At 38.2% G+C, this 27,995-nt stretch overlaps 1 protein-coding gene, 1 long non-coding RNA gene and 1 pseudogene across 2 annotated transcripts in view; 2 read left to right on the forward strand and 1 right to left on the reverse strand.

Moving 5' to 3' along the window:
• NIPA1 (NIPA magnesium transporter 1) overlaps nt 1-21,445 on the forward strand; it is an 83,930-nt gene extending 62,485 nt beyond the window's left edge. Inside the window, exons 4-5 of the mRNA XM_042988305.1 lie at nt 15,551-15,711; nt 18,606-21,445. Coding sequence (XP_042844239.1) covers nt 15,551-15,711; nt 18,606-19,117 — 673 coding nt within the window. The 3' untranslated portion in view covers nt 19,118-21,445. The remainder of the gene's footprint in view (nt 1-15,550; nt 15,712-18,605) is intronic.
• LOC122239415 lies at nt 1,733-2,606 on the reverse strand (annotated as a pseudogene).
• Nucleotides 21,446-21,567: 122 nt separating the features above from the next.
• LOC122239416 lies at nt 21,568-25,903 on the forward strand. Its single transcript, XR_006218474.1, has 3 exons — nt 21,568-23,929; nt 24,514-24,643; nt 25,807-25,903. It is a non-coding gene; the product is annotated as an uncharacterized LOC122239416 (long non-coding RNA).
• The last annotated feature ends 2,092 nt before the right edge of the window (nt 25,904-27,995 follow it).

Raw genomic sequence — 27,995 nt, forward strand, 5'->3', positions numbered from 1 at the left:
AGAGAGAAAGGGTGACACAGAATCTGAAGCAGGCTCCGGGCTCTGAGCTGTCAGCACAGAACCTGACATGTGGTTCGAACTCACAAGCCCTGAGATCATGACCTGAGCCGAAGTCTCATGTTGGGGAAATTTAGGTAGAATTTTTTTCCAAGGAGACTTCAATCTCTTTACAATGCATTGAGAAAAAAGGGCTGCCCTTGTCTTCTCTAGCATTTACAGAGGCTTCCTTTCCTTTTAAAGATGAGGTCTTTTTTACATTCTTTTTTTTTTAATTAAAAAAATGTTCATTTTTGAGAGAGAAAGAGAGACAGAGCATGAACAAGGAAGGGACAGAGAGAGAGGGAGACACAGAATCTGAAGCAGGCTCCAGGCTCTGAGCTGTCCAGCAAAGAGCCTGATGCAGGTCTCAAACCCATGAACTATGAGATGATGACCTGAGCTGAAGTTGCATGCTCAGTCGACTGAGCCACCCAGACGCCCCTAAAGATGAGGTCTTTATTGATTTTGATCAACTCTACTCCAAGCTTTAGCCTCAGTTCCACATTAGGAGTAGTCTTTAATAATATGAAGATAGACTTCAATTGTTTAAAGGGAAATAATAAGAAACACTTGGAACTTGGCCACAATGTAAATATGGCTGGCTTTTTTTAAACAAGTTTTTTGGAGAGGAGAGGGCAGAGGAAAGTAGTAGGGACTTTAAGAAAATGTTAGGGACCACACAGCAAAGGAAACAGTCAGCAAAACTAAAAGGCAACTGAAAGAATGGGAGAAGATATTTGCAAATGACATATCAGATAAAGGGTTAGTAGCCAAAATCTATAAAGAACTTATCAAGCTCAACACCCAAAAAACAAATAACCCAGTGAAGAAATGGGCAAAAGACATGAATAGACACTCCTCCAAAGAAGACATCCAGATGGCCAACCAACACATGAAAAAATGTTCAACATCACTCCTCATCAGGGAAATACAAATCAAAACCACAATGAGATACCACCTTACACCTGTCAGAATGGCTAACATTAACAACTCAGGCAACAACAGATGTTGGCAAGGATGCAGAGAAAGAGGATCTTTTGCATTGTTGGTGGGAATGCAAGCTGGTGTAGCCACTCTGAAAAACAGAATGGAGGTTCCTCAAAAAATTAAAAATAGAACTACCCTATGACCCAGCAATTGCACTACAGGGCATTTATCCAAGGGATACAGGTGTGCTGTTTCAAAGGGACACATGCACCTCCATGTTTATAGCAGCACTACCAACAATAGTGAAAGTATGGAAAGAGCCCAAATGTCCATTGATGGATGAATGGATAAAGAAGATGTGGTATATGTATACAATGGAGTATTAGTAATCAAAAAGAATGAAATCTTGCCATTTGCAACTATGTGGATGGAACTGGAGGGTATTATGCTAAGTGAAATTAGAGAAAGACAAAAATCATGACTTCATTCATATGAGGACTTTAAGAGACAAAACAGATGAACATAAGGGAAGGGAAACAAAAATAATATAAAAACAGGGAGGGGGACAAAACAGAAGAGACTCATAAATATGGAGAACAAACTGAGGGTTGTGGGAGGGGGGTGGGCTAAATGGGTAAGGGGCATTAAGGAATCTACTCCTGAAATCATTGTTCCAGTATATGCTAACTAATTTGGATGTAAATTAAAATCAAAAAAACAATAAATAAATTATCACATACTTAAAAAAAGAAAAGAAGAAAATGTTAGGAACCATGATGAAAATCTGTCCACTATTTCAAGGCAAATGGTCACCTTCCAGTTAGGACATTAGAGTGACAGTCTTTACAGGTTACAGAATTTGCATAGCAAATATTGCATATGCAAGTGTCCATTAACAGTATCTTGTATAGCAAGGCAGATGCCAGCTAGCAAAAAATGGTGCCTGAACACAGTGTTAATTCTGGAGTCCTGGAAACCAGGAAGTGCTCATCCATCACATGGCCATCACACCTTCGGTAGAAATGTTGGAGGAAAGCAGTGAAACCTGGCAGTGCCAGCATTTATACATGGACCATCTCTTGGGCAGCCAGGTGCCGTGGGGCACCAGACTCACAGTTCTCTTAGTGTGAATCATGCTCACAGTTCCAGCCATAGAAGGAGGGGGGCAGGCACAGAAGGACCCCAGCATGCAGGTTCACCCATTCAGACAGCAGGTTTCGTTTAGCTCTTTACAGTTCTGGATTCCTAGGGACGGCACCAATTGCAAGTGATGACTAATTGCAGGCTCCTCCCAGGACTGAATGCTGTCATCTCCTGAGGCCAGGTCTCCCTGAGAGGGATGTGCAAGTTCACATGGGTGGTGCAACCCAGTGGTAGTGAATTCCAGTTCAAACGCTTTGGAAATGGCCATGATCAAAATCTGAAGAGCAAACATTCTTAAAATGTCTATACTACTCTTGAGGAGGGCACCTTTTGGGATGAGCACTGGGTGTTGTATGGAAACCAATTTGACAATAAATTTCATATATTGAAAAAAAAAATGTCTATACTACTCTAAACAATCTACACGATCCCCATCAAAATACTACCAGCATTTTTCACAGAGCTGGAGCACACAATCCTAAAATTTGTATGGAACCACAGAAGACCCCAAACAGGCAAAGCAATCCTGAAAAACAAAACCAAAGCTGGAGGCATCACAATTCCAGACTTCAAGCTGTATTACAAAGCTGTAGTCATCAAGACAGCATGGTACTGGCACAAAAACAGACACATCGATCAGAAGAAAAGAATAGAAAACCCAAAATGGACCCACAACTACATGGTCAACTGTTCAACAAAGCAGGAAGGAATATCCAATGGAAAAAAGACAGTCTCTTCAACAAATGGTGTTGGGAAAACTGGACAGCAATATGCAGAAGAATGAACCTGGACCACTTTCTTACACCATACACAAATATAAATTCAAAATGGATGAAAGACCTAAATGTGAGACAAGAAGCCATCAAATTCCTAGAGGAGAACACAGGCAGCATCCTCTTTGACCTCGGCCAGAGCAACTTCTTACTAGACACATTACCAGAGGCCAGGGAAACAAAAGCAAAAATGAATTATTGGGACTTCACTAAGATAACAAGCTTCTACATAGTGAAGGAAACAATCAACAAAACTAGAAGGCAGCCTACCGAATGGGAGAAGATATTTGCAAATGACAGATCTGATAAAGGGTTAGTATACAAAATCTATAAAAAACTTAGCAAACTCAACACCCCAAAAAGAAACAACTCATTTAAGAAATGGGCAAAAGACATGAATAGACACTTTTCCAAAGTAGACATCCAGATGGCTAACAGACACATGAAAAGATGCTCCACATCACTCATCACCTGGGAAATACAAATCAAAACAACAATGAGATACCATCTCATACCTGAAAGAATCACTAAAATTAACAACACAAGAAACAACAGGTGTTGGCTAGGATATGAAAAAAGGAGAATACTTTTGCATTGTTGGTTGGAATGCAAACGGGTGAAGCCACTCTGGAGAACTGTATGGAGGTTCCTCAGAAAGGTAAATAAGAACTACTCTATGATCCCACAATTGCACTGTTAGGTGCATACCCAGAGTATACAAAAATACAGATTTGAAGGGGTACGTGCACCCCGATATTTATAACAGCATTATCAACCATAGCCAAACTATGGAGAGAGCCCAAATGTCCTTTGACTGATGAATGGATAAAGAAGAAGTGGTGTTTATGTATATATGTGCATACACACACACACACACACACACACACACACACACACACACACACGTACATGCTCACACATACGATTTTGTATTAGCCATCAAAAAGAATGAAATCTTTACATGTGCAATGATGTGGATGGAGCTAGAGTGTATTTTGCTAGGGGAAATAAGTCAGCCAAAGAAAGACAAATATATGATTTCACTCGTGTAATTGAAGAAATACAACAGATGAGCATATGGGAGGGGCAAAAATAGGGAACAAACAATGTTTTATTTTTATTTCTTAAAAATAGAAAACAAACTGAGTGTTGATGTAGGGATTTGGGTGGGAGATGAGCTAGATGGGAGATGGGTATTAAAAATGGCACTTGTGATGAGTACTGGGTGTTGTAAGTGATGAATCACAGTGTTACTACTGAAATCAGTATTGCACTTTATGTTAACTAACTGGAATTTAAAAATTGAAAAAAATTAATATGCCAACAAATTGGACAAACTAAAAGAAATGGTTAAATTCCTGGAAACACATAAACTACCAAAACTGAAACAGGAAGAAATAGAAAACTTGAATAGACTACTAACCAGCAAAGAAATTGAATCAGTAACCAGAAAACTCCCAACAAACAGAACTCCAGGGCCTGATGGCTTCACAGGAGAATTCTACCAAACATTTAAAGAGTTAATACCTATTCTTCTCAAACTATTTCAAAACATAGAAATGGAAGGAAAACTTCCACACTCATTCTATGAGTCCAACATTACCCTGATACCAAAACCAGATAAAGATTCCACTAAAAAAGATAACTATAGGCTAGTATTCCTAATGAACAGGTTTGTAAAATTTCTGCATAAAATACTAGCAAACCAAATCCAACCATACATTAAAAGAATCACTGAACATGATTAAGTGGGATTTATGACTAGGCTACACGTTTGGTTCAATATTTGCAAATCAATCAATGTGATACACCTCATTAATAAAAGAAAGAATAAGAACTGTATGATCCTCTCAATAGATGCAGAAAAAGCATTTGACAAAGTACAACATCCATTTATGAGAAAAACCTTCAATAAAGTAGGTGTAGAGGGAATGTACCTCAGCATAATAAGGGCCATCTATGAAAAACCAACAGCTAATATCATTTTCAATGGAGAAAAACTGAGAGGTTTCCTTTATTGCGTGGAACAAGACAGGGATGTCCGCTCTCACCACTGTTATTTAATATAGTACTGGAAGTCCGAGCCACAGCCATCAGTCAACAAAAACAAATAAAAGGCATCCAAATCAGCAAGGAAGAAGTCAAACTTGCACTATTTGAAGATGACATGGTACTGTATATAGAAAACTTGAAGCACAATCAAAAAGTTGCTAGAACCAATACACAAATTCAGTAAGGTTGCAGAATAAAAAATCAACATGCAGAAATCTCATGTGTTTCTGTGCAACTATAATGAAAGAGCAGAAAAAGCAATTAAGGAATCATTCCCGTTTACAATTGTACCAAAAACCCTAAGATACCTACAAATAAATCTAACCAAAGAGGTGAAAGACATGTTCTCTGAAAACTGTGAAACACTGATGAACGAAATTGAAGGTGACACAAAGAAATGGAAAACATTCCATGCTCATGCACTAGAAGAATAGTGTTAAAATGTCTATACTACTTAAAGCAATCTACACATTCAGTGCAATCCCCATCAAAATACCACCAGCATTTTTCACAGATCTAGAACAGACAATCCTGAAATTTGTATGGAACCACAAGAGATCCTGAATAGCCAAAGAAATCTTGAAAAAGAAAAAGCAAAGCTGGAGACATCACAATTCCAGACTTCACATTACAATACAAAGCTTGTAGTAACCAAAATAGTATGTTACTGGCACAAAAACAGACACATAGATCAATAGAACAGAATAGAATACCCAGAATAGAGAACCCAGGACCCATAACTAGTCAACTAATTGTTGTCAATTAGTCTTTGACAAAGCAGGAAATCTTTGGCAAAACAGGAAAGAATAGCCAGTGGGGAAAAGACAGTCTCTTAATGAAATAGTGTTGGGAAAACTGGACATCATGATGCAAAAGAATGAAACTCGACCACTTTCTTATTCCATACACAAATAAATTCAAAATGGAATTCTGAATAAAGACCTAAATGTGAAACATGAAACCATAAAAATACTAGAAGAAAACACAGGCAGTAACCTGTTTGCCATCAACAGTAGCAGTTTCTTCCTAGATATGTTTCCTGAGGCAAGGGAAACAAAACCAAAAGTAAACTATTGGGACTTCATTAAAATAAAATGCTTCTGCACAGTGAAGGAAACAATCCACAAATCTGAAAGGCAACCTGTGGGATCAAAGAAGATATCTACAAATTATATATCTGATAAAGGGTTAGAATCCAAAATATATAAACAACTTATAAAACTCAACACCCAAAAAACAAATAACCCAGTTAAGAAATAGGCAGATGACATGAATAGACATTTTTTTAAAGAAGATATACAGCTGGCCAGCCAACTAGTGAAAAAGATGTTCAACATCATTCATCATCAGGGAAATACAAATCAAAACTACAATGAGACCTCACACCTGTCAGAAGGCTAAAATTAACAACACAAGAAATAACACATATGGCGAAGTTGTGAAGAAAAAGGAACACTTGTGCACTATTGGTGGGGATGCAAACTGGTGCAACCACTATGGAAAATAGTATGGAGGTTCCTCAGAAAGTTGAAAATAGAACTACCCTATATTCCAGCAATTGCTCTACTAGGTATTTACCCAAAGGATACAAAGGGATGCATGCACCCCAATGTTTATAACAAGATTATCTACAATAGCCAAATTATGGAAACAGCCCATGTGTCTATTGACTGATCAATGGATGAAGATGTGGTATATATGTATACAATGGTATATGTACCACTTAGCCGTAAAAAGAATGAAATCTTGCCATTTGCAAGATGTGGATGGAGCAGCCACATCTTATTATGCCAAGCAAAATAAGTAAATCAGAGAAAGTCAAATACCATATGACTTTCACTCATATATGGAACTTAAGAAACAAAACAAATGAGGGGCGCCTGGGTGGCTCAGTCGGCTGAGCATCCAACTTCGGCTCAGGTCATGATCTCACAGCTCGTGAGTTTGAGCCCTGCGTAGGGCTCTGTGCTGACAGCTCAGAGCCTGGAGCCTGCTTTGGATTCTGTGTCTCCCTCTCTCTCTGCCCCTAACCCACTCACATTCTGTCTCTGCCTCTCTCAAAAATAAATAAACATTAAAAAAAAGAAAACAAATGAGCAACAGGGGGGAAAAGAGAGAGAGGCAAACCAAGAAAAAGGCTTTTAACTGTAGAGAACAAACATGGTTACCAGAGGGGAGGTGGGTAGGGGGATGTATTAAATAGGTGATGGGGATTAAGGAGTGCACTTGTTGTGATGAGCAAGTGGTGTTGTATGGAAGTGTGGAATCAGTACACTGTACACATGAAACTAATATTACACTGTATGTTAACTAACTGGATTTTAACTTAAAAAAAAGAAAAAATAGACTGGTGGGTATGAGAGGTGGGATGTGGGGGAAATGGGATGCGTTGGTCAAAGTATACTAACTTCTAGTTAGAAAATGAAAAATTCTGGGATTCAGTGTACAGCATGGTCATTATAGTTAATACTGTATTATATACTTGAATGTTACTAAGAGAAGAGTTCTTAGATGCTCTCACACATACAGATAAAAAAAAGTGGAAATTATGTGACATGATGGAGGTATTAGCTAACACTGGTGGCAATCATTTTGCAATGTATAAGTGTATTGAATCAACACATTGTATGTTGTAAACTTACATACTGTTGTCAATTGTATATAAATAAAGCTGGAAAAGAAAAAGTGAAAAGTCAACTGACAGAATATTAGAAAAGTTTTGAAGTTATATATCTAATAGGGAACTCGTATTTAGACTACATAACAAGTCATTGATAAAAAGACAAATAACTCAAATTAAAAATGGGCAGAAGATCTGAGTGTACCTTTCTCCAAAGATCTAGAAATGGCTCATAAACCTATTAAGTAATACACATCATTAGCCAACAGGGAAGTGCATATCAACCATAATGAGATATTACCTCTGCTAGGATGGCTATATTCATAAAGAAGGATATTAACAAGTGTTGGCTAGAACTTGTAGTAAATGGAAACCTTTTACAATGCTGGTGGGAATGCAAACTGTTGCAGCCACTTAGGAAAATTGCCTGGCAATTCCTCAAACAGTTAAACATAGAGTTACCATATGATCTAGCAAATCACAGCTAAGTAAATTCCCAAGAGAAATGAAAATATATGTCTATAGAAATATTTGTATGCAAATGCCCATAGTAGAATTATTCATTACAGACAAAAAGTGGAACCAACTCAAATGTCCATCAAGTGAGAAAGGATATATAATAGGGGTGCCTGGGTGGCTCAGTTGGTTAAGCATCCAACTTCACCTCAGGTCATGATCTCGCTGTCTGTGAGCTTGAGCCCCACATCAGGCTCTGTGCTGACAGGTTGGAGTCTGCACCCTGCTTCGGATTTTGTATCTCCCTGTCTGCCCCTCCCCTGCTCACGTGCGCTCTCTATCTCTCAAAAATAAGTAAACATTCAAAAAAATTTAAAGGATATATAATAGATGGTGTGTTCATACAATGGGATATTATTATAAAATACATGAATTGCTTATATACATTATAACATAGTTAAACCTTGAAAGCTTTATTCTAGGTGAAATAAGCCATTTATACATTATGTGATCTCATGTATATGAAATGTCCTGAATTGGGAAATATATATAAACAAAAAGTAGATTTGTGGTTGCTTAGGGATGTATGCATGAGGGAGCATGGCGAGTTATGGCTAAGGAGTCCTAAAGAGTTGCTTTTGGCATACTAAAGTTTGTTCTAAAATTGATTGTGGTGATCGATGTGTAATTCTATTCCATACACTTTACATATACACTTTAAATGGGTGAATTTTGTATTATGTTAATTGTATCTCAGTAGAACTGTGAGAAAGAAAGAAAATAGAAAAACTGTCTATTCAATTTAAACTAATATAGACTTTCAGAAGGCATAATGGCAGTGGATATCCAGAGTCATCCAAGTGTTTGATCTTTAAGCGAGAGTCCAGTTTTGAGGAACAGAATCTTAGAAAATGATTAGGGGGAAATATTTGATATATGTATATGTACCAATATAAATGTCAAATGATATTGAATATTCAAAGACAATTTCAGTTTTATAACATACTTAAATGGTTTTATAAATGAAAGAGAACCACATTTATTGTGCTTCATGTTCCATAAACTGTCCTAAGTATTTTCACAAGTAAATTTCCTAGAGAAGCAGTGGATGAGGGGGAACAAACAGCATGATGGAGCCCATTGTGAGTTCAAGGAAAAATATGTGGATATGGATAGAACTGAGGAGAATGTTAGAAAGTAAATAAGTGTTTGACAGAATGGAGAGATTTTGTCGTTTTTAAATTTTTAAATTGCCTTTTATGTTGTAACATTGTTTATAATAAAATTGGGGCAAATAATTTGGTACTCATCAGTATGACACAAGATACTGTTAGAAGAGGAAAGACAAATCATTTGAAAAAGTTAACCTTCATTTTTTTTAGCAACCTCCTAATAACATATCCACTAAGTGTTTATTAATGCTGTCATTTGAAAAATGTTTGTAGCTACCACTGTCTTAGAAATGCAGCATCAATTTCTTCCGGCATTTGTTTTAGAAAATACTATTTGAATCATATAGATACAAAGATTCATTTCTTGCCCCAAGTAAATAAGTAAGTAGGGGCTCCTGGGTGGCTTAGTAGGTTAAGCCTCTGACTGGATTTCAGCTCAAGTCATGATCTTGCAGTATCATGAGTTCAAGCCCCACATCAGGCCCTGTGCTGGCAGCATGGAGCCTGCTTGAGATTCTCTGTCTCCCTCTCTTTCTGCTCCTCTCCCACTTGTGCTATCTCTGTCTCTCTCAAACTTAAAAAAATTTTTTTCAGTAGGTAAGTAAAAAGAGAACATACTCTGAAAAGGTTGTTGTTTATATCACTAATATATTTACATGCACTCTCAAGTAAAAAAAAAGTCTGACTTTTATTTACTTTGCCAAATAAACTTGTCATAAGTTGCTCTCTTAAAAAGTTAATTTGATTTTATTTTAATAATATAGATAGGTAGATTATAGTAAATATAATAAATAATAAAATATCTAGTCAATCTAGTAAATCCCTGAGTTTTCCTAAACTCAGACTCCTAATTCCACAGCATTTTTATGTGTGTGTAAGTGATTCTTCCCATGGTATATGTTTCCTTCTCATAACCTAAATTTTCTCTGAATGGCCACCCTCATGGGAACATGAGCACTCTCCTGCTCTCTGAACACTTAAAGAAATTTTTTTTTATTGTGGCAGAATAGACATAAAATTTACCATCTTGCCCATTTTTATTTTTTTATTTTTTATTAAAAAAAAATTTTAATGTTTATTGTGAGAGAGACAGACAGAGTGTGAGTGGGGGAGGGGCAGAGAGAGAGGGAGACACATAATCTGAAGCAGGCTCCAGGCTCTGAGCTGTCAGCACAGAGCCCAATGCGGGGCTCAAACTCACAAACCATGAGATCATGACCTGAGCTGAAGTCAGACACTTACCCGACTGAGCCACCCAGGTGCCCCAATATAGACAACATTTTGTCTATCCTTTCATCCATCAGTGGACACTTGGTTGCTTCCATGTTTTAGCTATTGTGAATAGCACATTTTGTTTGTTTCCTATTGCTATATGTTTATTGGGATAATTTATTGACTCTTGGCATTAAGTTTCTTTCTTCCTCTTTCTGTTGCCTTTTCTTTATCACACTGTTCCCCACTTCACCTTCCCACCCCCACCCTCACCAGTGCAGACACTGCTTCTCTGTGTTGTGGCCCTGATGCCAACATGTAACTTGTAGCTACATCTCAGACCAGCTCTCCAGGTAGCTATGCCATCAGTTTCACTGAACATTTAACCATTTAACTTAGAGGGTGGCAGACGTTTTCTCTCAAGGGCTAGATGGCAAATACCTTATGCTTTGTGGGCCGTATGGGCTCTGTTGCAACTGCTCAACTCTAGTGTTGTACTGGAAGGTAGCCATGGACCAGACAAAACACGTGGACATGACTGTGGTACAGTAAGACATTAATTACAAAAGTAGATAGTCTGGGTTGGGCCTATGGGACAGTTTGTTGATTCGTGATTGCCTTTCATCTAATCTCAGCTCAGAAGCCAATAGGCTCTAATGATTGCAGCCCAGGAAAAGCAATAAGAGAAAGGTTTTGAATTGAATAGTTGGTGATTTCGTGCTGGGGAGGCCTGTTAGGTAGATACTCCGCCTCCATCGCAGCCACCATGGGGTTGTTCATTCCTAGCCACAGAGGGGAGGGCAAGGACTAATTCTTAATGAGGAATAGACTCAGAGGTAATTAGTTGCCCAAATCCTTTCTTCGTGTGTCCTTAAATGAGACAGTACTATACTATGTTTCTAACTTCTCTAAACTTGATGTTTTAACATCTGCCCTACATGCATGTGCTAAACACACCTAGTTCTGAACAATCCAATAATAAGCCCAAGTCACCTTGCCTTGGCCTTCTCCCCCATTTATCACCCCTTAGGTGGGGGAGGCATTCTTTTCAAATGTAAACCAACTAATCCAGAGCCTAATCTCCCCAGGGCCAGGTATGAGACAACTAGGGAGAGCTCCTATGCCCCAGAGTCTTGAAATTAATCACATTAGCCAATTCTAAACCTGGGCTTACCCTTCCTCCCCATTCCTTCTCACAGAAACCACGATAGGTTCTTCCTTTCCCCCATCTCATGACCAACCCTTGTGGTTCCCTGTGTGGCTCCGCATAGTGTATTGTATAGTGGTTGCTATGACCCCTCATCTTGGAAACTGAGTAATAAACTATTTTGCAGTACTATTTAATTTGTACTCTGGTATTTTACAGTGGACTAAGAGATGAGTTGGCCTTGTGGTTCAGGCTCATAGCTGCCTCTCTGCTTTCATGCATGGCAGCCACTTTCCACTGTGGCATAGCCTGCTTATCATTCCAGGCTCATCTCTTGCCCTGAGAGCTTCCCAGTCCTCTGGTTTCCACTTCTGTGTGCAGCTATGAGGAGCCCCTCAATTTAACACCCAGTTGTGTATTCTAACATCATTTGTTGGTTCTTTTAGTGATGTTATTTATTTCTCCAAGTACATTGCCAAGGTTTCCTTGAGGACCAGGCTGTGTAGGGGTAAAGACACAAGTGGTATATGGAAAAAGTTGGAGCTTTGGCTTTATGTGTATGTCATCACCATGATTTCACCTCTTGTTAGCTTTCTGTGGCCTTGGGTTCAGTGCTAATCCTTTCTGAGGCTCAGCTTTTTTATCTGTAAACAAGGATTAAAAAGGAAATAATCCAGTATATCTGGGTCTGGTGTGCCTTCCTCATGGATATTCATGTTCTCTGAGCGCATTTGGCATAGACAACAACAAAGTGACAATTACTAGTCCCATGATAACTAAAAGTCTTGGTTTTCCAATTCAAAGTGTATACTGATGTTATACAGAGAAATAAGAAATATATTATCCAACAAAACCCATGAAATACCTAGGAATAAACCTAATCAAAGAGGTGAAAAACCCATACACTGAAAACTATAGAAAGTTTATGAAAGAAATTGAAGAAGACACAAGAAAATGGAAAAATATTCCAATGCTCATGGGTTGGAAGAACAAATATTCTTAAAATGTCGATACTGGGGCTCCTGGGTGGCTCAGTCGGTTGGGCGTCCAACTTCGGCTCAGGTCATGATCTCGCAGTCCGTGGGTTCGAGCCCCGCGTCGGGCTCTGTGCTGACAGCTCAGAGCCTGGAGCCTGTTTCGGATTCTGTGTCTCCCTCTCTCTCTCTGACCCTCTTACCCAAGGCAATCTGCATATTCAGTGAATTCGTATCAAAGTAATACCAGCATTCTTCACAGAGCTAGAACAAATGATCCTAAACTTTGTATGGAACCAGAAAAGGCCCCGAATAGCCAAAGCAATCTTGAAAAAGAAAACCAAAGCTGGAGGCATCACAATTCCAGACTTCAAGATGTACTACAAAGCTGTAATCATCAAGACAGTATCGTACTGGCACAAGAACAGACACTCAGATCAATGGAACAGAATAGAGATCCCAGAAATGGACCCACAAACGTGTGGCCAACTAATCTTTGACAAAGCAGGAAAGAGTATCCAATGGAAAAAAAGACAGTCTCTTCAGCAAATGGTGTTGGGAAAACTGGACAGCAACATGCAGAAGAATGAATCTGGACTACTTTCTTACACCATCCACAAAAATAAAATCAAAATGGATGAAAGACCTAAGCTTAAGACAGGAAGCCATCAAAATCCTTGAGGAGAAAGCAGGCAAAAACCTCTTTGATCTTGGCCACAGCAACTTCTTACTCAACACGTCTCCAGAGGCAAGGGAAACAAAAGCAAAAATGAACTACTATTGGTACCTAATCAAGATATAAAGCTTCTGCACAGCGAAGGAAACAATCAGCAAAACTAAAAGGCAACCGACTGAATGTGAGAAGATATTTGCAAATGACATATCAAATAAAGGGCTAGTATCCAAAATCTATTAAAAAAACTGATCAAACTCAACACCCAAAAACCATAATCCAGTGAAAAAAAGGGCAAAAGACTGAATAGACACTTTTTAAAAAATATTTATTTATATTTGAGAGAGACAGAGTGTGAGTGGGGGAGGGGCAGAGAGAGAGGGAGACACAGAATCTGAAGCAGGCTCCAGGCCCCAAGCTGTTAGTGCAGAGCCCGATGCGGGGCTCCAACTCACGAACCTCAAGATCGTGACCTGAGCCGAAGTCCAACACTCAACTGACTGAACCACCCAGGTGCCCCTGTGAATAGACACTTTTCTAAAGATAGTCATCTATAGCCAGATGGCTAACAGACATGGAAAAAATGGTCAACATCAGAGAAATACAAATCCAATCCACAATGAGATACCACCTCAAACCTGTCAGAATGGCTAAAATTAACAACTCGGGCAACAACAAATGCTGGCGAGGATGCAGAGAAACAGGAATGCTTTTGCATTGCTGGTGGGAATGCAAACTGGTGCAGCCACTCTGGAAAACAGTATGGAGGTTCCTCAAAAAATTAAAAATAGAACTAGCCTACGACCCAGCAATTGCACTACTAGGTATTTATCCAAGGGATACAGGTACGGGGTTTCAAAGGGGCACATGCATCCCAATGTTTATAGCAGCACTATCAACAATAGCCAAAGTATGGAAAGAGTTCAAATGTCCATCAACCGGTGAATAAAGAAGATTTGGTGTGTGTGTATATATATACACAATGGAGTATTACTCAGCAACCAAAAAGAATGAAATCCTGCCATTTGCAGCAACGTGGATGAAACTAGAGGGTAATGTGCTAAGCGAAATTAGTCAGAGAAAGGCAAATATCATAGGACTTCACTCCTGTGGAATTTAAGATACAAAACAGATTAACATAAGGGAAGGGAAGCAAAAATAGTATAAAAACAGGGAGGGAGACAAAACATAAGAGACTCTTAAATATGGAGAAATATAGGGATGGGATAAATGGGCAACCGGCATTAAGGAGGACACTTATTGGGATGAGCACTGGGTGTTATATGTAGGGGATGAATCACTGGATTCTACTCCTGAAATCATTATTGTACTATATGCTAACTAACTTGGATGTAAATTAAAAAAAAAAAAAAAAGGAAACATATTACCAACCTTAAGATTATAGAGATTGTGGGGTGCCTGGCTGGATCAATCAGTAGGTAGAGCATGCGACTCTTGATCTCTGGGTCATGAGTTCAGACCCCATGTTGGACGTGGAGCCTATTTAATTAAAAAAACAAAACAAAACAAAAACTTTTTTAAAAAATTGTAGATGTTTTAAGATTTTTTTTTGCATTAAAAAAATAATGTGACCACATTTTAAATATTTGAGGTATTATAGAAGAGAAAAATACCCAATCACCCATACTCCTACCATAATGTAATTACTATTAGCATTTTGGTTTTTTTCTTGTTTGTGCATTTTCTTAATTTATTTTAACTGATGTGTTTTGATCATGAATGCCTTATAATTATTTTAACAGTTTTCATATCCTACTTTCCCACTTAACATAGTTTCTTTGATTGTTTGCTTTTAAAAATAAGGAAACAGGGCACCTGGGTGGCTCAGTCAGTTAGGCATCCGACTCTTGGTTTTGGTTCAGGTCATGATCTTGCAGTTTGTGTGATTGAGTCCCACATCAGGCTTTGCACTGTCAGCGAGGATTCTCTCTCCCTTTCTCTCTGCCCCTTTACCACTTGTACACGTACTCTCTCTCTCTCTCAAAATAAATAAATAAACAAAAATAAAGAAGTAAGGAAAGAATATTTTTATTTAACCATAAAACCTCATTTTATGAATGATGACTTATTTTTCTATTCTGATCTATTTCATATCTACTGAAATAATGTATAGCAGTATGAGTTAAGAGTCATTATGTATTGACTGCATGGTATTGGTATGAAAATCCTTTGTGTTTAATAATTTCAATAAATTCCTAATCTTTTCTACTCTTAAAAACTAAGTTAAAAATGAATATGGCTATCAAGAAAATACGGCTTTTCTAAAATAACTACAGTTAGTAGAAACAGGTCAGATAGTATTAAATTTTAACGATTTCTCTCTCTCTTTTTTTAAACAAAGGTCCATTTTAGCTTCTTATCTTCTAAAGGAAAAGCTCAACATCTTGGGCAAGTTGGGATGTCTGCTAAGCTGTGCAGGTTCTGTTGTACTGATTATCCACTCCCCGAAATCTGAGAGTGTGACCACTCAGGCTGAGCTGGAAGAGAAGCTGACTAACCCAGGTAACTCCTTTCTAGCAAAGGTGCCAGAGAGCTTGTCTGTCTCCAGTGTGATCCAGGCCTGGGCTTGGGTTGGCCTACCTATGGTCTGTTTTCACAGACCCTGTGTTTGACTTTGCACATGAGTGGCCATTGCTGTGCCCTACACTTTATAGCATCCCCTGCTCTCCTGCTGCCCCAGGAGTGGGAGGAGGTCTGGTGGTTCTGGACCTTGCATCCCTGCTCCCTGGAGTTCAGTACTGCTTCTGCTTTCTTCCGGACCTCTGGGATCTTGCACATGGGTGCCTTTATCACCTGGCCCCCTCAACGCGGCCTCATCCCCTCAGGCCTCAATCCCATGAGCACCCACCTCCCACTTACCATGGCCTTCCCATTCCCCTACCTCCTATGACCACCCCCCACACGCCTCCTCCTGTCACCTCTTGCCACCTCCCAGTACTCCCACCCTACCTCCTTTCCTGCATTCCTACTGTCTCTTCTCTTTTGTGTCAGTCCTCCTGGGATCTGCTCTGGACCATGTTCCCCTCAGGACCACTGTTGTGCCCAAGCCTCTACACTTCCCTGTAATGTGTCTGGACCATGTTCCCCTCAGGACCACTGTTGTGCCCAAGCCTCTACACTTCCCTGTAATGTGAAACTGAGAGCTGAGACCCAATTTGATTTATCTTTGGATTTCCCATAGAGATCTCTGTATAGTTTTTCTACATGTTTTTGACATGACAAATGCTATAAAAAACAACAGTCTACATAATTGTACTGGCCTAAAGTATAGATTCTTCTAAATTACTCCCAGCAGACCATCTTATATTGCTTACCAACAATTTTAGACACGTGCCAGCACAAAACTGCATCCACACCAATATCCCAAATACAGACATCTCTAAGCCACAAATACCTCACCACTCTTTCATAGCTTTTAATTGGCAGTGAATGACATTGCAGTGGAAATATCTGTAAAATTTCAAAAGGGATTCATAATGAAATTAACCTAGACTGTATTTTCCGGTAATTTTTTTATCCCTAAACATTTAGCATTGTTATATTTACTTCCTCCTGTAAAAGCCAAAATATTTCCAAAACTGTGAGAAATGAAAGTACAAAAACATGAAAAAAATCAGAAAAATGGATATGAATATCCTGAAGAATTTACTTTATGTAATTTTCAGAAAAATATATCCAAAGGCTTTTTACTTTCTGATAAATGTGGATGATACCAGTATATTCAGGTCTTAACTTTTACAAAAAACATATCTAATTTGAATACTGCCATAATAATTTGGTATGAAAATATGATGGTAGCAAAAAGATTTTTCTTTTTTTTAAATTGTAGTTTATTTATTTATTTTGAGAGAGAAAGAGCCACGTGCTCAAGCAGGGAGGGGCAGAGAGAGGGGGAGAGAGAGAATCCCAGGCAGGCTCTGCACTGTCAGCACAGATCCCGATGTAGTGCTCAATCTCACTACTGTGAGATGATGACCTGTGCTGAAATCAACAGTTGGACACTTAGCTGACTGAGCCACCCAGGTGCCCCTAAAAGATTTTTCTTTTTAACATGAATAACGTGTTTTAACCTGGAATATAAAATGATGTTATTCTAGCCACTTATAAATTTTTTTTAATGTTTATTTTATTTTTGAGAGACAGAATGCAAGTAGGGGAGGAACAGAGAGAGGGAGACACAGAGTCTGAAGCAGGCTCCAGGCTCTGAGCTGTCAGCACAGAACCCGACGTGGGGCTTGAACCCACGGACCGTGAGATCATGACCTGAACTGAAATCAGACGCTTAACTGACTGAGCCACCCAGGTGCCCCTATTCTAGCCACTTATAAATTAAAGAGGTTTCTAAGTTTTTTTTAATGTTTATTTATTTTGAGAGAGAGAGAGCTCACGTGCTTACATGCTCAGGACAAAGAGAATCTCAAGCAAGCTCCATGCTGCCAGTGCAGAGCCCAATGTGAAGCTTGATCTCACGAATTGTGAGATTATGACCTGAGCTGAAATTAAGAGCTGAATGGTTAACCAACTGGGTCACCTAGGCACCCCAAGAGGCTTCTAAGTTTTTAAATTTTTTTTCTAAAGGTTAAAAAAACATTATGAATTTTTTTGTCAAAGAATTGCCTCAGAAGAAATTTTAAGGTCATCTTCCTGAATCTTCCCTCAGAACAGGGCTCCGTAGTTCTTTTTTCTTCATACGTTTGAGGAAGAGCCACAGCCTGCCTAGTGCATGTCCAGGCTGTTCCTAGCCCTGTCAGGCCCAGCTTCTAACACCTCCTTTATAATCTCAGATTGAATTAGAAATTACAACCTCCTTTTGTACACATAACTTCAAAGCAAATAAAGCCTTAATTGTAATATGAAGGAGAAATAGCAGGATAGTACTTTATAATAAAATAGAATGCTCAGGTACAACTATAGAAGACATACCAGTAGACCCCATGCCTTGTGGAGTTGCTGAGAGCCTGGGAGCTGTAAATAAAGACTCATGTGGAGTGTCGTGCTATTAACTCAAACATTCAGGGGATATTGTTGTCAGCAATGGGATGAAGTTCTTAATGAAGTTCTGAAAAATTCAGTGCATATTAAATATATGCAAAAATTATTTTGTTTTATATATAACTGGGTTCTAGGCTCTGATAATTATAAGCACATTTGTCACTTACAAGTCCAAGGAGACCCTCAGAAGTTGTGAGAAGAATGAGATTTTTGTGTGGTACTGTCTCCACATCTCAGGGCCCCTGGCCTTGGCCCACTATATGTAGCCCTTAAATCACTGCAACAGCCACAACTACCCCACATGTTCCTGAAGAACCCTCCCACTCTGGCCACACACACAGGACCACATTCTGCCTAGGGTTTGTTGAATTGACTCCAAAGTAAGAAAATTGTCTGTTTTCCAGTGTTTGTGGGCTATTTGTGTATCGTGCTCCTTATGCTGCTACTGCTCATCTTTTGGATTGCACCAGCCCATGGGCCTACCAACATCATGGTCTACATCAGTATCTGCTCTTTGCTGGGGAGTTTCACCGTGCCTTCCACCAAGGGCATCGGGCTGGCAGCCCAAGACATCTTCCACAACAACCCATCCAGTCAACGGGCACTCTGCCTGTGCCTGGTGCTCCTCGCCGTGCTTGGTTGCAGCATCATTGTCCAGTTCAGGTACATCAACAAGGCACTTGAGTGCTTCGACTCCTCTGTGTTCGGGGCCATCTATTACGTCGTATTCACCACCCTCGTCCTGTTAGCCTCGGCCATCCTCTTTCGGGAATGGAGCAACGTGGGCCTGGTGGACTTCTTGGGTATGGCCTGTGGGTTCACTACTGTCTCTGTTGGGATTGTCCTTATACAGGTGTTCAAAGAGTTCAATTTCAACCTTGGGGAGATGAACAAATCTAATATGAAAACAGACTAGGATGCAACAGGGGGGTGGGTGGCTCAAGGAATAGGAAATGGATGTGGTTTCTGGTCCTAATTTGATGTGAAGTAGAAGAGACCCTAATCACTGGTATTAAAGTTGCTTGCATATTAATGGGTGGTCTGGTGGACAGTAGGGAGCATCGCTCAGCATCCAAGTAGGGGCCCAGCCCTCTGCAGTCTAAAGTTGCTAAATGGTTGTCTGGGCATCATCTCTCTCTGATGAGAGGAATCTCATGTTCATTGCCATTAACCTGGAAGCTTTCATGAATACTATTTCCTTTAACAATATTTTAACATTATTTAATAGAAAATAAAGTTGGGCTCTTTCCGGTTAGTCTTTGCAGGGGAGCAGATATTGTTACTTAGAAGATTACTTTGGAAATGGGGGAAATTGTTGTCTTATAGTCTGACTATACAGTAAATGTGTCTATAGTTGTGTTATTTTGCATTAAGCATGTATAAAATTCAGGTACCTCATCCAAATAAGAAGTATATACATTTAATTGTTTTTAATCCGCTAATGAGCTGACTCTCCCACCTCCTACTCCAAGACATTTTAATTGAACATAGAGAGAGAATGAGTGGACATGATGCAGAGTTCCATTTATAGGATGACTTTCAATAGCTCAAATCAATTTCAGTGCCTTTATCACTTGAACTCTTCATTTAATTTGACTATTACTATGTGTATGTTCTCTTAGAATAACTCTTTGATTATACTTTAATATTTCACTATTCAAAGTATAAATGTATAGAGCAGTTAGAAATAACAGTATATTCATTTGTTGGAAGAAAGTCACAGTGAAAGACACATAAGAGCAAATTGACCTTTTTAGCATGTATTTATTGTCCAATTAAAGACAGTTGACTTAAGTAGCATAAGGTATTTTATTTGTATTTAATCTATGTAACTGGGACCCAGTATCAAATATATCCACATTCTCTTTCAGTGACCATTGTGGCCATTCCAAAGAAATAAATTATTCAACTTGATAATAAGGTTGTTAGATGAGAGAGTAACTGTTCAATAGCACATATGTCAGGTTCCCTATAATACAGGAACAGGTTAAAAGACACAGTCAAGCTCAGGCAAGTTTCTGAAAATTGGAACATACAAAGTAAGTTTTCAAAAGAATTTCTTCTAAAATGAAAACAATTAATTTAGCCATCTCCCTGTTGTTTGAGATGGCAGAGCACCCTACAATTCCTCACCCAACCTCTCATTAATCTTCTGAAATGCAAAATAGCCACTAAATATGCCAGTATTTGGATCAAAGAGATCATTTGTCTGTTTATAGTAACCTCCTATGTATAGTAAGTGGGAGCAAAGCACAAAGTGATGCAAATTATTTCATCAAGATATCATGTACTTCATATGCAATGTTTTATCTAAATAGGGAACTGTGCCAAGTTGGAAAATGGGATTGGGTAAGGCAGAATTAGCGAACTAGAATATCACATTTAATAATACCCAATTAAAGTTACTCACTAAGGAAAAAAATATTTTTTCAGGCAAAAAGAACATTTCTAAAGACCAAAGAAATTGTTCCCTAAAGTGTGGGGAGGCTAAATAAAAGGCTAAATAAAAGAGGCTAAATAAAATGAGGATAGTTTAACATACAGTGAAGAACACCTTTATGAATTAAAAGTAGATGTGATGGCATGAGTTGTCAGTGATTAGTGAACTAAGAGCAGCAACAAAATTGTTTAAAAAATTTTTAATCTTACATTAACTGACAGTTAATAAATACTCAAAAAGTCCCTCACTTTTTTTTATCAGCTCCTAAAGATTTGGGTTTTTTTATTATCAGGTATTTTTAGGAATGCAAGCCTTAATTTATTGAACTGAACTTTCTGAAAATATCATGTAGCAGTGTCAGTATAATAGTTTCCTACATAAGGAGTTTGAGACATTAAAAGAATACATGTGGTGAACAAAAGTATACTGAGAAAGTTCATGTGTCTTAAGGAAATTATCTTGTTTATTTTGTTACAGCTTACAGTTGAAGCTTAGTTTAAATTCATCTATTAGTGTTCCTCATTATATTTTAGTTCACGGTTACACCATGGATACTCAGCAGTGGTATTTTCTGGATGATCATCCCTGTTTTGTTTTGTTTTGTTTTGTTTATAGCAAAACAAAATCTGAAAGTAGTAATAGCTGATCTCCTCTTTAAGGATGACTTGTTCTGGAACAGTTGGACTCTCCCAGGTTTAGCAGATTATTTTGGTGGGATGAACAGCTTTCCTTCCAGTGGGACAAAGTTCTTAGGATTGTATTTCAAGTGTGTGACTCTAGCCTCAAATGGACATGACCAGCAGTCTAAAGACTGCTTTCAAGTTTGACATAGAGCATATAACTTCTGATTTAATTTTATTTATATATATATATATATATATATATATATATATATATATATATATATTTTATAAATTCATGTTTTCATAATTCATTTGGAATTGCAAAGAAAAAAAAGGCCTCAAAGTGAGAGTTTGGGAGGAGCTAGAATGGGAATGGGTCTCATTGGTCTCTCCAAAAGTAAATACATATGAAACATTTTCATGATTATACTATTCCTTGGGCTTTATCTCTGATAAACTAAGAAGAAATTTACCTACCGCCTACTTGTTTTCAAGCCTCTCTAAAATCTTATGTTTCTGATCACAATTTGCAAATTTACTCTGGATACTTAAATAAGCCGTTTCTCTCCTCTGCTACTTGGACAATGCTTTGTTTTTTCATCTGAATCTTTGCATTTGAAAAGATTGCTTTCTGTTTTGCTAATTGATCAAGTGTAGGGCCTATTAAGGATTCTGAGACCACCCTGGGCATTTTGTTCTTCTAGAGGACTATTCCATCTCTGTAGAGAAGGTCCTTGAGAGGAAGGGTAGTCTGCTTCTTGCCACACAAGGAATAAGAACTGCTCATAACTCGTTCTTCAGTCAGATGTCACTATAGTATTTTCACATTAGAATGTTAGTGAAATACACTTTGCTGCTCTTGGTTCAGCAATAAGAAATATTCTTTCAATTCCTACTTTTCAAGCCAGTTTGTTATACTCAGTATTAACTCCAGAAGTTCATTCCAGCTGTAGTAGGTTGGTCTTTGTTCTTTTTCTTTGGGTTTCATGTCTGTCAGAACACTATTAACGTGTACAGTCACCCCTCATCTTCCTTCTTCCTTGACAGCTTCACTCTTTGTAAATACTGTGCTCACTTCTAGAAGCTAGTTCCTAGACATTTGTAAAGCACTGATATGCAGTGTCTTCCAGGTGTAGACAAGCACTTTGGTCCATGGAGACCAAAGGTATTGATGGCTGCCTAGTTCTTATTGGGAGATGGTACCTCTCTTTTCCAAGCTGCTCAACTAATCTAGAATAGTGGAGAAAGTGCTCCAATTGTCTACAGAGCCATGGCCATTGCTCTTTTTTGATGCCTACTTGATCCTGACTTAGACCTCTTATGACCGAGTAGGAAACTGGAAAGAGAAAAATGCTTCAATTTAGATCTGTTCATGACTGTCTGATTGGTTCCAGTGGTCTGAAGGAGTTATCCTTCTCACTGTGTTTGAAACCAAGGAAGTAGTTCACCCATCAAGCAGGATTAGATGGAATCTTGGTGTTCCGCCTTCTCAGGGACCAAAAATGTAACATTAACAACTTAGTATTGACCTTCTTCCCAAGGACATGTCCATGTTAGTTTTTCATATGTTTTACTCATAGTCATAGCTAGAAGCCTGTTAACTTGAGTTGGAAAGAGAAAAGATCAAGTTGCACACCAGTCACACCATAAAACAGTTTATCATATAAAATACCTCAACTTTGTGTATTCCTCACTTCCACCTCACAGTTGTACTGGTGATGAATTTTAAGGGTCTGTCCTTTAGTTTATTGGTGATTTTTCACATCTGGCCAGATTCTTATACCTCCATCATATACTTGAAAAGATTAAGAATTATAGGAATGAGAATGAGAATTTGGCTCAGTATCACTACTTGTTTATTTTCATATACATTTCTCACATGCTGTGAAATGCAACAAGAGAATTATATTTTAAGAAATGTAACTTTATGTTACATCAAAAATTATTGTGTAGTAAAAAGTTGATACTCAGTAGAACAATGATCATGTAAATAAATCTATTTCAGATGTACCCAATGTGATAAAAAGCATTGTCTAGGACCCCAGAGCATGAGCCAGGGAGAAAGATTTATTTGTTCTTTTCTCTATTTTTCCTTGAATTGTGCAACTATAGGTGAGTCACTTAACCTTTCTGTGCCTCAGTTTCTCTACCTCTAAAGGGGTGAGATGGTTCTCCAAATCACCTGTTTTAGAGCACTCACACTTTTAGCATGTGCTGGTAGCCTCCGACAAGAGTGTTATGTGTAGGATTGCTCTGGAGTGGTGAAGTGGAAACTCAGCTTGCACTGGGCATCCTGTATGCTCAGGACTGTGCTTTAGACATGCAGCTTCAAGCACTGAGTAAGCAAAGGAAGTGCTGGGTGTAAAGTTTGCACGATTCCATGAAGCTTTAATTTTTCTTTTTTCTTTTTTTTTTTTTAAGGAAGGGTTTTATATATTCTATTATAAAACGTGAAGGTTAAACAGGGACTTTTAAAAGCTGCACTGAAAGATCACATTCTGATGATGTGATAAGATTTTCTGACATTCTGCATATGTTTATGTTCTGCAGAAGATTCAATGACCTGTGAACCAGATTGATTCTGTTGTGTTAAATTTGTTAGGAATGATGCTGAAATTCCTGCTTCCAAGCAGCTCAACCCTGACCATGAATTACCTGACACCAGGTAAATGTCAGGAGCTCCCAAACCACTAGTGCCAAAAGGTCACGTTGAAAAGTTTCTTTTCTTTGTCAGAATGTACTAATTCCCTCCCCCCACCTCTATGTCAGTGTTTTTGCACTTTGGAATAATTTAAAGGTACTGTTTTCCAGTAGCATTCCTGAGTGTTGTTGCCTTTTTAAATGACAACTATTACTTTCTTGTAAAATGGAATATAATCGTGAAAGAGAAGAAGACTAGATAAAAAATGTAAAATGTTGATTGACTGCATAAGTTTTTTCCTGTAAATGTATCAGGGGAGCTTCCAATTAGCATACATACACACATTTGTCAATGGCTAAGACTTGCTTATCTTTTGCTTTATAGAAATAGTCATAGCATGTTGTAATTGCCTTATGTAAATAAAAAAGGCTATTTATTAAGTTTTCCAATAATATTTATTAATCTGTATGTGTTTTAAAATAAAATAACTTATTTCTAGCTGAACATTTGTTGCTTTTTTTTTTTACCCACTACTTGAAACACCCATGTAGTCCCAGGTTCCATATCATCCTAATTCCTCAATTAAATGTTTCCCATTTTCTTTACAGAAACAAATAGCCCAGTTCCCATCATGATATAAAAAATATGTGCCTGTGAATATCTTAGGGAGCAAAACCATGATGTGTGAAGGAATTTACCATCTAGTGATTACCTTCTGATACAATTAAAGAAAACCAGGTATATTTTAATATATTAATATCTTTTCCATGTTTGGGGAGTATATAACATAACATTTTATTATATTTTAAGCACATAAAACTTTAGAGAATTATAACACATCTTAAAACTACAAGTATCATCAGAAATCTTATTATTAATCTTTTTAGTGTCCTGTAAGTCACTTTGTTAAACAGAAAAATATTTTATTTGAGAAAAAATATGTATTTTTTAGGCTCTGTCCAAAAGGATTTAATTACATTTTTAAAAAGATTTTTAAAATCATTTTTAAAAAGATTACTTGTAAGCAATCTCTACACTCAAAGTGGGTTTTGAACTTACAACCCCCAAATCAAGAATCACATGCTCCACTGACTGAGCCAGCCAGGTGCCCCTAATTACTCACATTTTGATCAAACTATATCTATTTAGAAATCAGGAACAGACATTTTTAAAAACCACCAAATGTTCCTATGGATACCCCTTTCCACACAGGTTTTTGAGGTTGTGAAGCGTGTAAGTGCCAAATTCTACAAAAACTTGTCCTGGTTGGTTACTAGTATAGAACTAAGTTTCAGCTTCTAGCCAAGCACAGTAGTAGCTAGTAGTACTGCACCTAGTTCTGAGGGTTGTATAAAATCAGGCATGCCCCCTGCCCTCCAAAGAGCTTATGCTCTATTTTCTCTGTTCCTGAGAAACAGCCTCTCTGATGACTCTGAGGCATGGCATTGTTGGCATCTTTGTTTTAATGTTTATCACCTGGTACACCATATTTCAAACCTCACATGGTCGTTTCAAAAAGTTTTTTTGTGTTTGAGAGCTAAGGCAGTCAGGAAACAAAAACAAAGATACTTCTATCTGTACTAGCAGTTCAGAAGAGAAGGATTCCAGTTGAGGAAATTTGAAAGTTGGGATTTGAATTGCACCGTGGCAAGCAGGGTAGGAGGGATGCTAATCAAGTAACAAACACAACAAATCCATATAAAATAACTGAAATAAAGGGATAGAAGATGGAGAAGTCAAAGTGTGGTTGCCTGTCTATAAAATGGAATCTTTTTATTTTTGGTGATGATGTTAGGGGGATCTTAGTGTCCTCCTTACCCTAATTTGGTGTGCTTATTGCTGCTCTAACAAATTACTACAAACTTTTTGGCTTACAACAACACAAATTTATTATCTTACAGTTCTGGAGGACAGAAATCCAACATGAATTTAACTGGGCTAAAATCAAGGTGTTATCAGGATTATATTCTTCCTGGAGGCTCTAGGTGAGAATCTGTTCCCTGCCTTTTTCAGCAGAGGCCTTGCACATTTTTTGGCTCATTCCCCTTCTTCCAACTTTAAAGCTAGCAATGTTGCATCTCCCTGATCCTTCTTCCGTTGTCATATCTCATTCTCTGTCTCTGACACTTATGCCTTTGTTTTGTTATTTGTTTTTTAAGAGGGAGAACATGTGTGCACGGGGAAGAGGTAGAGAAACGGGGAGGGGTGGGGGTGGGGGCGGGGAGAGAGAATCCCAAGCAGGCTCCTGCTCTTAGTGTGGAGCCTGACACAGGGCTTAATCCCATGAACCAGGAGATCATGACCTGAGCTGAAATCAAGTCAGACACTTAACTGACTGAGCCTGCAGGCGCCCCTGCCTTCTTACAAAAACCCGTGTAATTATTTTGTACCCACTTGGACAATCCAGGATTATCTCCCCATCTCAAGACCCTTAATTCAATCACAGGTGCAAAGTCCCTTTTGCCTCTAACATAACATAGTAACAGGTTCTATGGGTTAGAACTGTGGAAATCTTTGGGGAAGGGGGCTTTATTCTGCCTACCATATCCATTCCCCATTTCATCAAATGAGGTAATTATTAAAAGCCAATTCCTGGCTTTTAATGAACATCCTAGTGTTCTACCTAAATTTACTTCAAGTTATTACTATCTTTTCCAGACAGCTCTCCTCTCTCCCTCCAACAAATGTTTTTAGAATATGCCCTACTACATTTTTAAGTCTATGGTCTTGAGTAAACTTAATAATATTAATTGGAAAACATTTATATAATACCTTTAAAATGCTAGAGATACCAGAGGGGAGATGGGGGGGGGGGGGATGGTTTAAATAAGTGATGAGGATTAGGGTTAAACAGGTGATGCACTTGTTGAGATGAGCACAAGGTGTTGTATGGAAGTGATGAATCACTATATTGTATACCTGAAATGCTGTTCTTGGGCTCTTGGCTGGCCTCTGTGGTAACAAAACCAAAACACAGAAGAGCAACTTAAGAACAATTTAGACATGAGAAAACTATTTGATTTACTAATACATGATTTTCAAAAATACTGTTTAGTAGAGAAGTCTTGCTTATATAACTTGTTTCTATAACTGACAAAAAAATTTTACAGCTTTATTGAGGTATAATTGACATATTGTAAACTGCACATATATAAAATATACATTTGGTAGGTTTTGATGTGATATGATGTTATAGATTGATCGTATCACCATGAGCAAAACAGCAAACATATACATCACCCCAAAGTTTCTTTTTGCCCCACCCACTATGATCCCTCTCTGCCTTTCTTGTTCCCTCCACTCCCAGTCAACCACCCACTTTGTTGCTATATATTACAATTGTTTATTATATACTCCTTTGGTCTGGCTTCTTTCACTTACCAAAATTATTTTGAGAATTAGCCATGTTATAACATGTATCAGTAGTTCATTCCCTTTTATTGTTCAGTGGTATTCTATTATATGGATACACCATAGTTGCTCATCCACAGTTGCTTTGTTGTTGGACATTTGAGTTGTTTCCATTTTTTTTGGCCATTACAAATAAAGCTGCTATTGAATGTTCAATTACAAGTCTTTTAGTGGATATATGCTTTCATTTCTTTTGGATAAATACCTAGGAATAGAACATCTGGGTCATATGGTTGATACATGTTTAACTCTCTAAGGAACTGCCAAACTGTTTTCCAAGGAAGTTGCACTATTTTATAATCCCACCAGCAGTGTTTGAAAAGGAAGTGGATATTTAAAAATTTAAAAATGTCTTATGATCAATGCTTGAGCATTCACGTTATATAAATGCTGGGGCGCCTGGGTGGCTCAGTCGGTTAAGCGTCCGACTTCGGCTCAGGTCATGATCTTGTGGTCCGTGGGTTTGAGCCCCGCGTCGGGCTCTGTGCTGACAGCTCAGAGCCTGGAGCCTGTTTTGGATTCTGTGTCTCCCTCTTTCTCTGACCCTCCCCTGTTCATGCTCTCTCTGTCTCAAAAATAAATAAATGTTAAAAAAAATTAAAAAAAAAAAAAAAAGAAATACAGCATCATGTGCTAGAGAGTGATCTGGGCATTTAAGAAGCCTGCATAATGTTAGCAA

This window comes from Panthera tigris, chromosome B3, assembly GCF_018350195.1.
Source record: "Panthera tigris isolate Pti1 chromosome B3, P.tigris_Pti1_mat1.1, whole genome shotgun sequence".
Classification (NCBI taxonomy): Eukaryota; Metazoa; Chordata; class Mammalia; order Carnivora; family Felidae; genus Panthera; species Panthera tigris.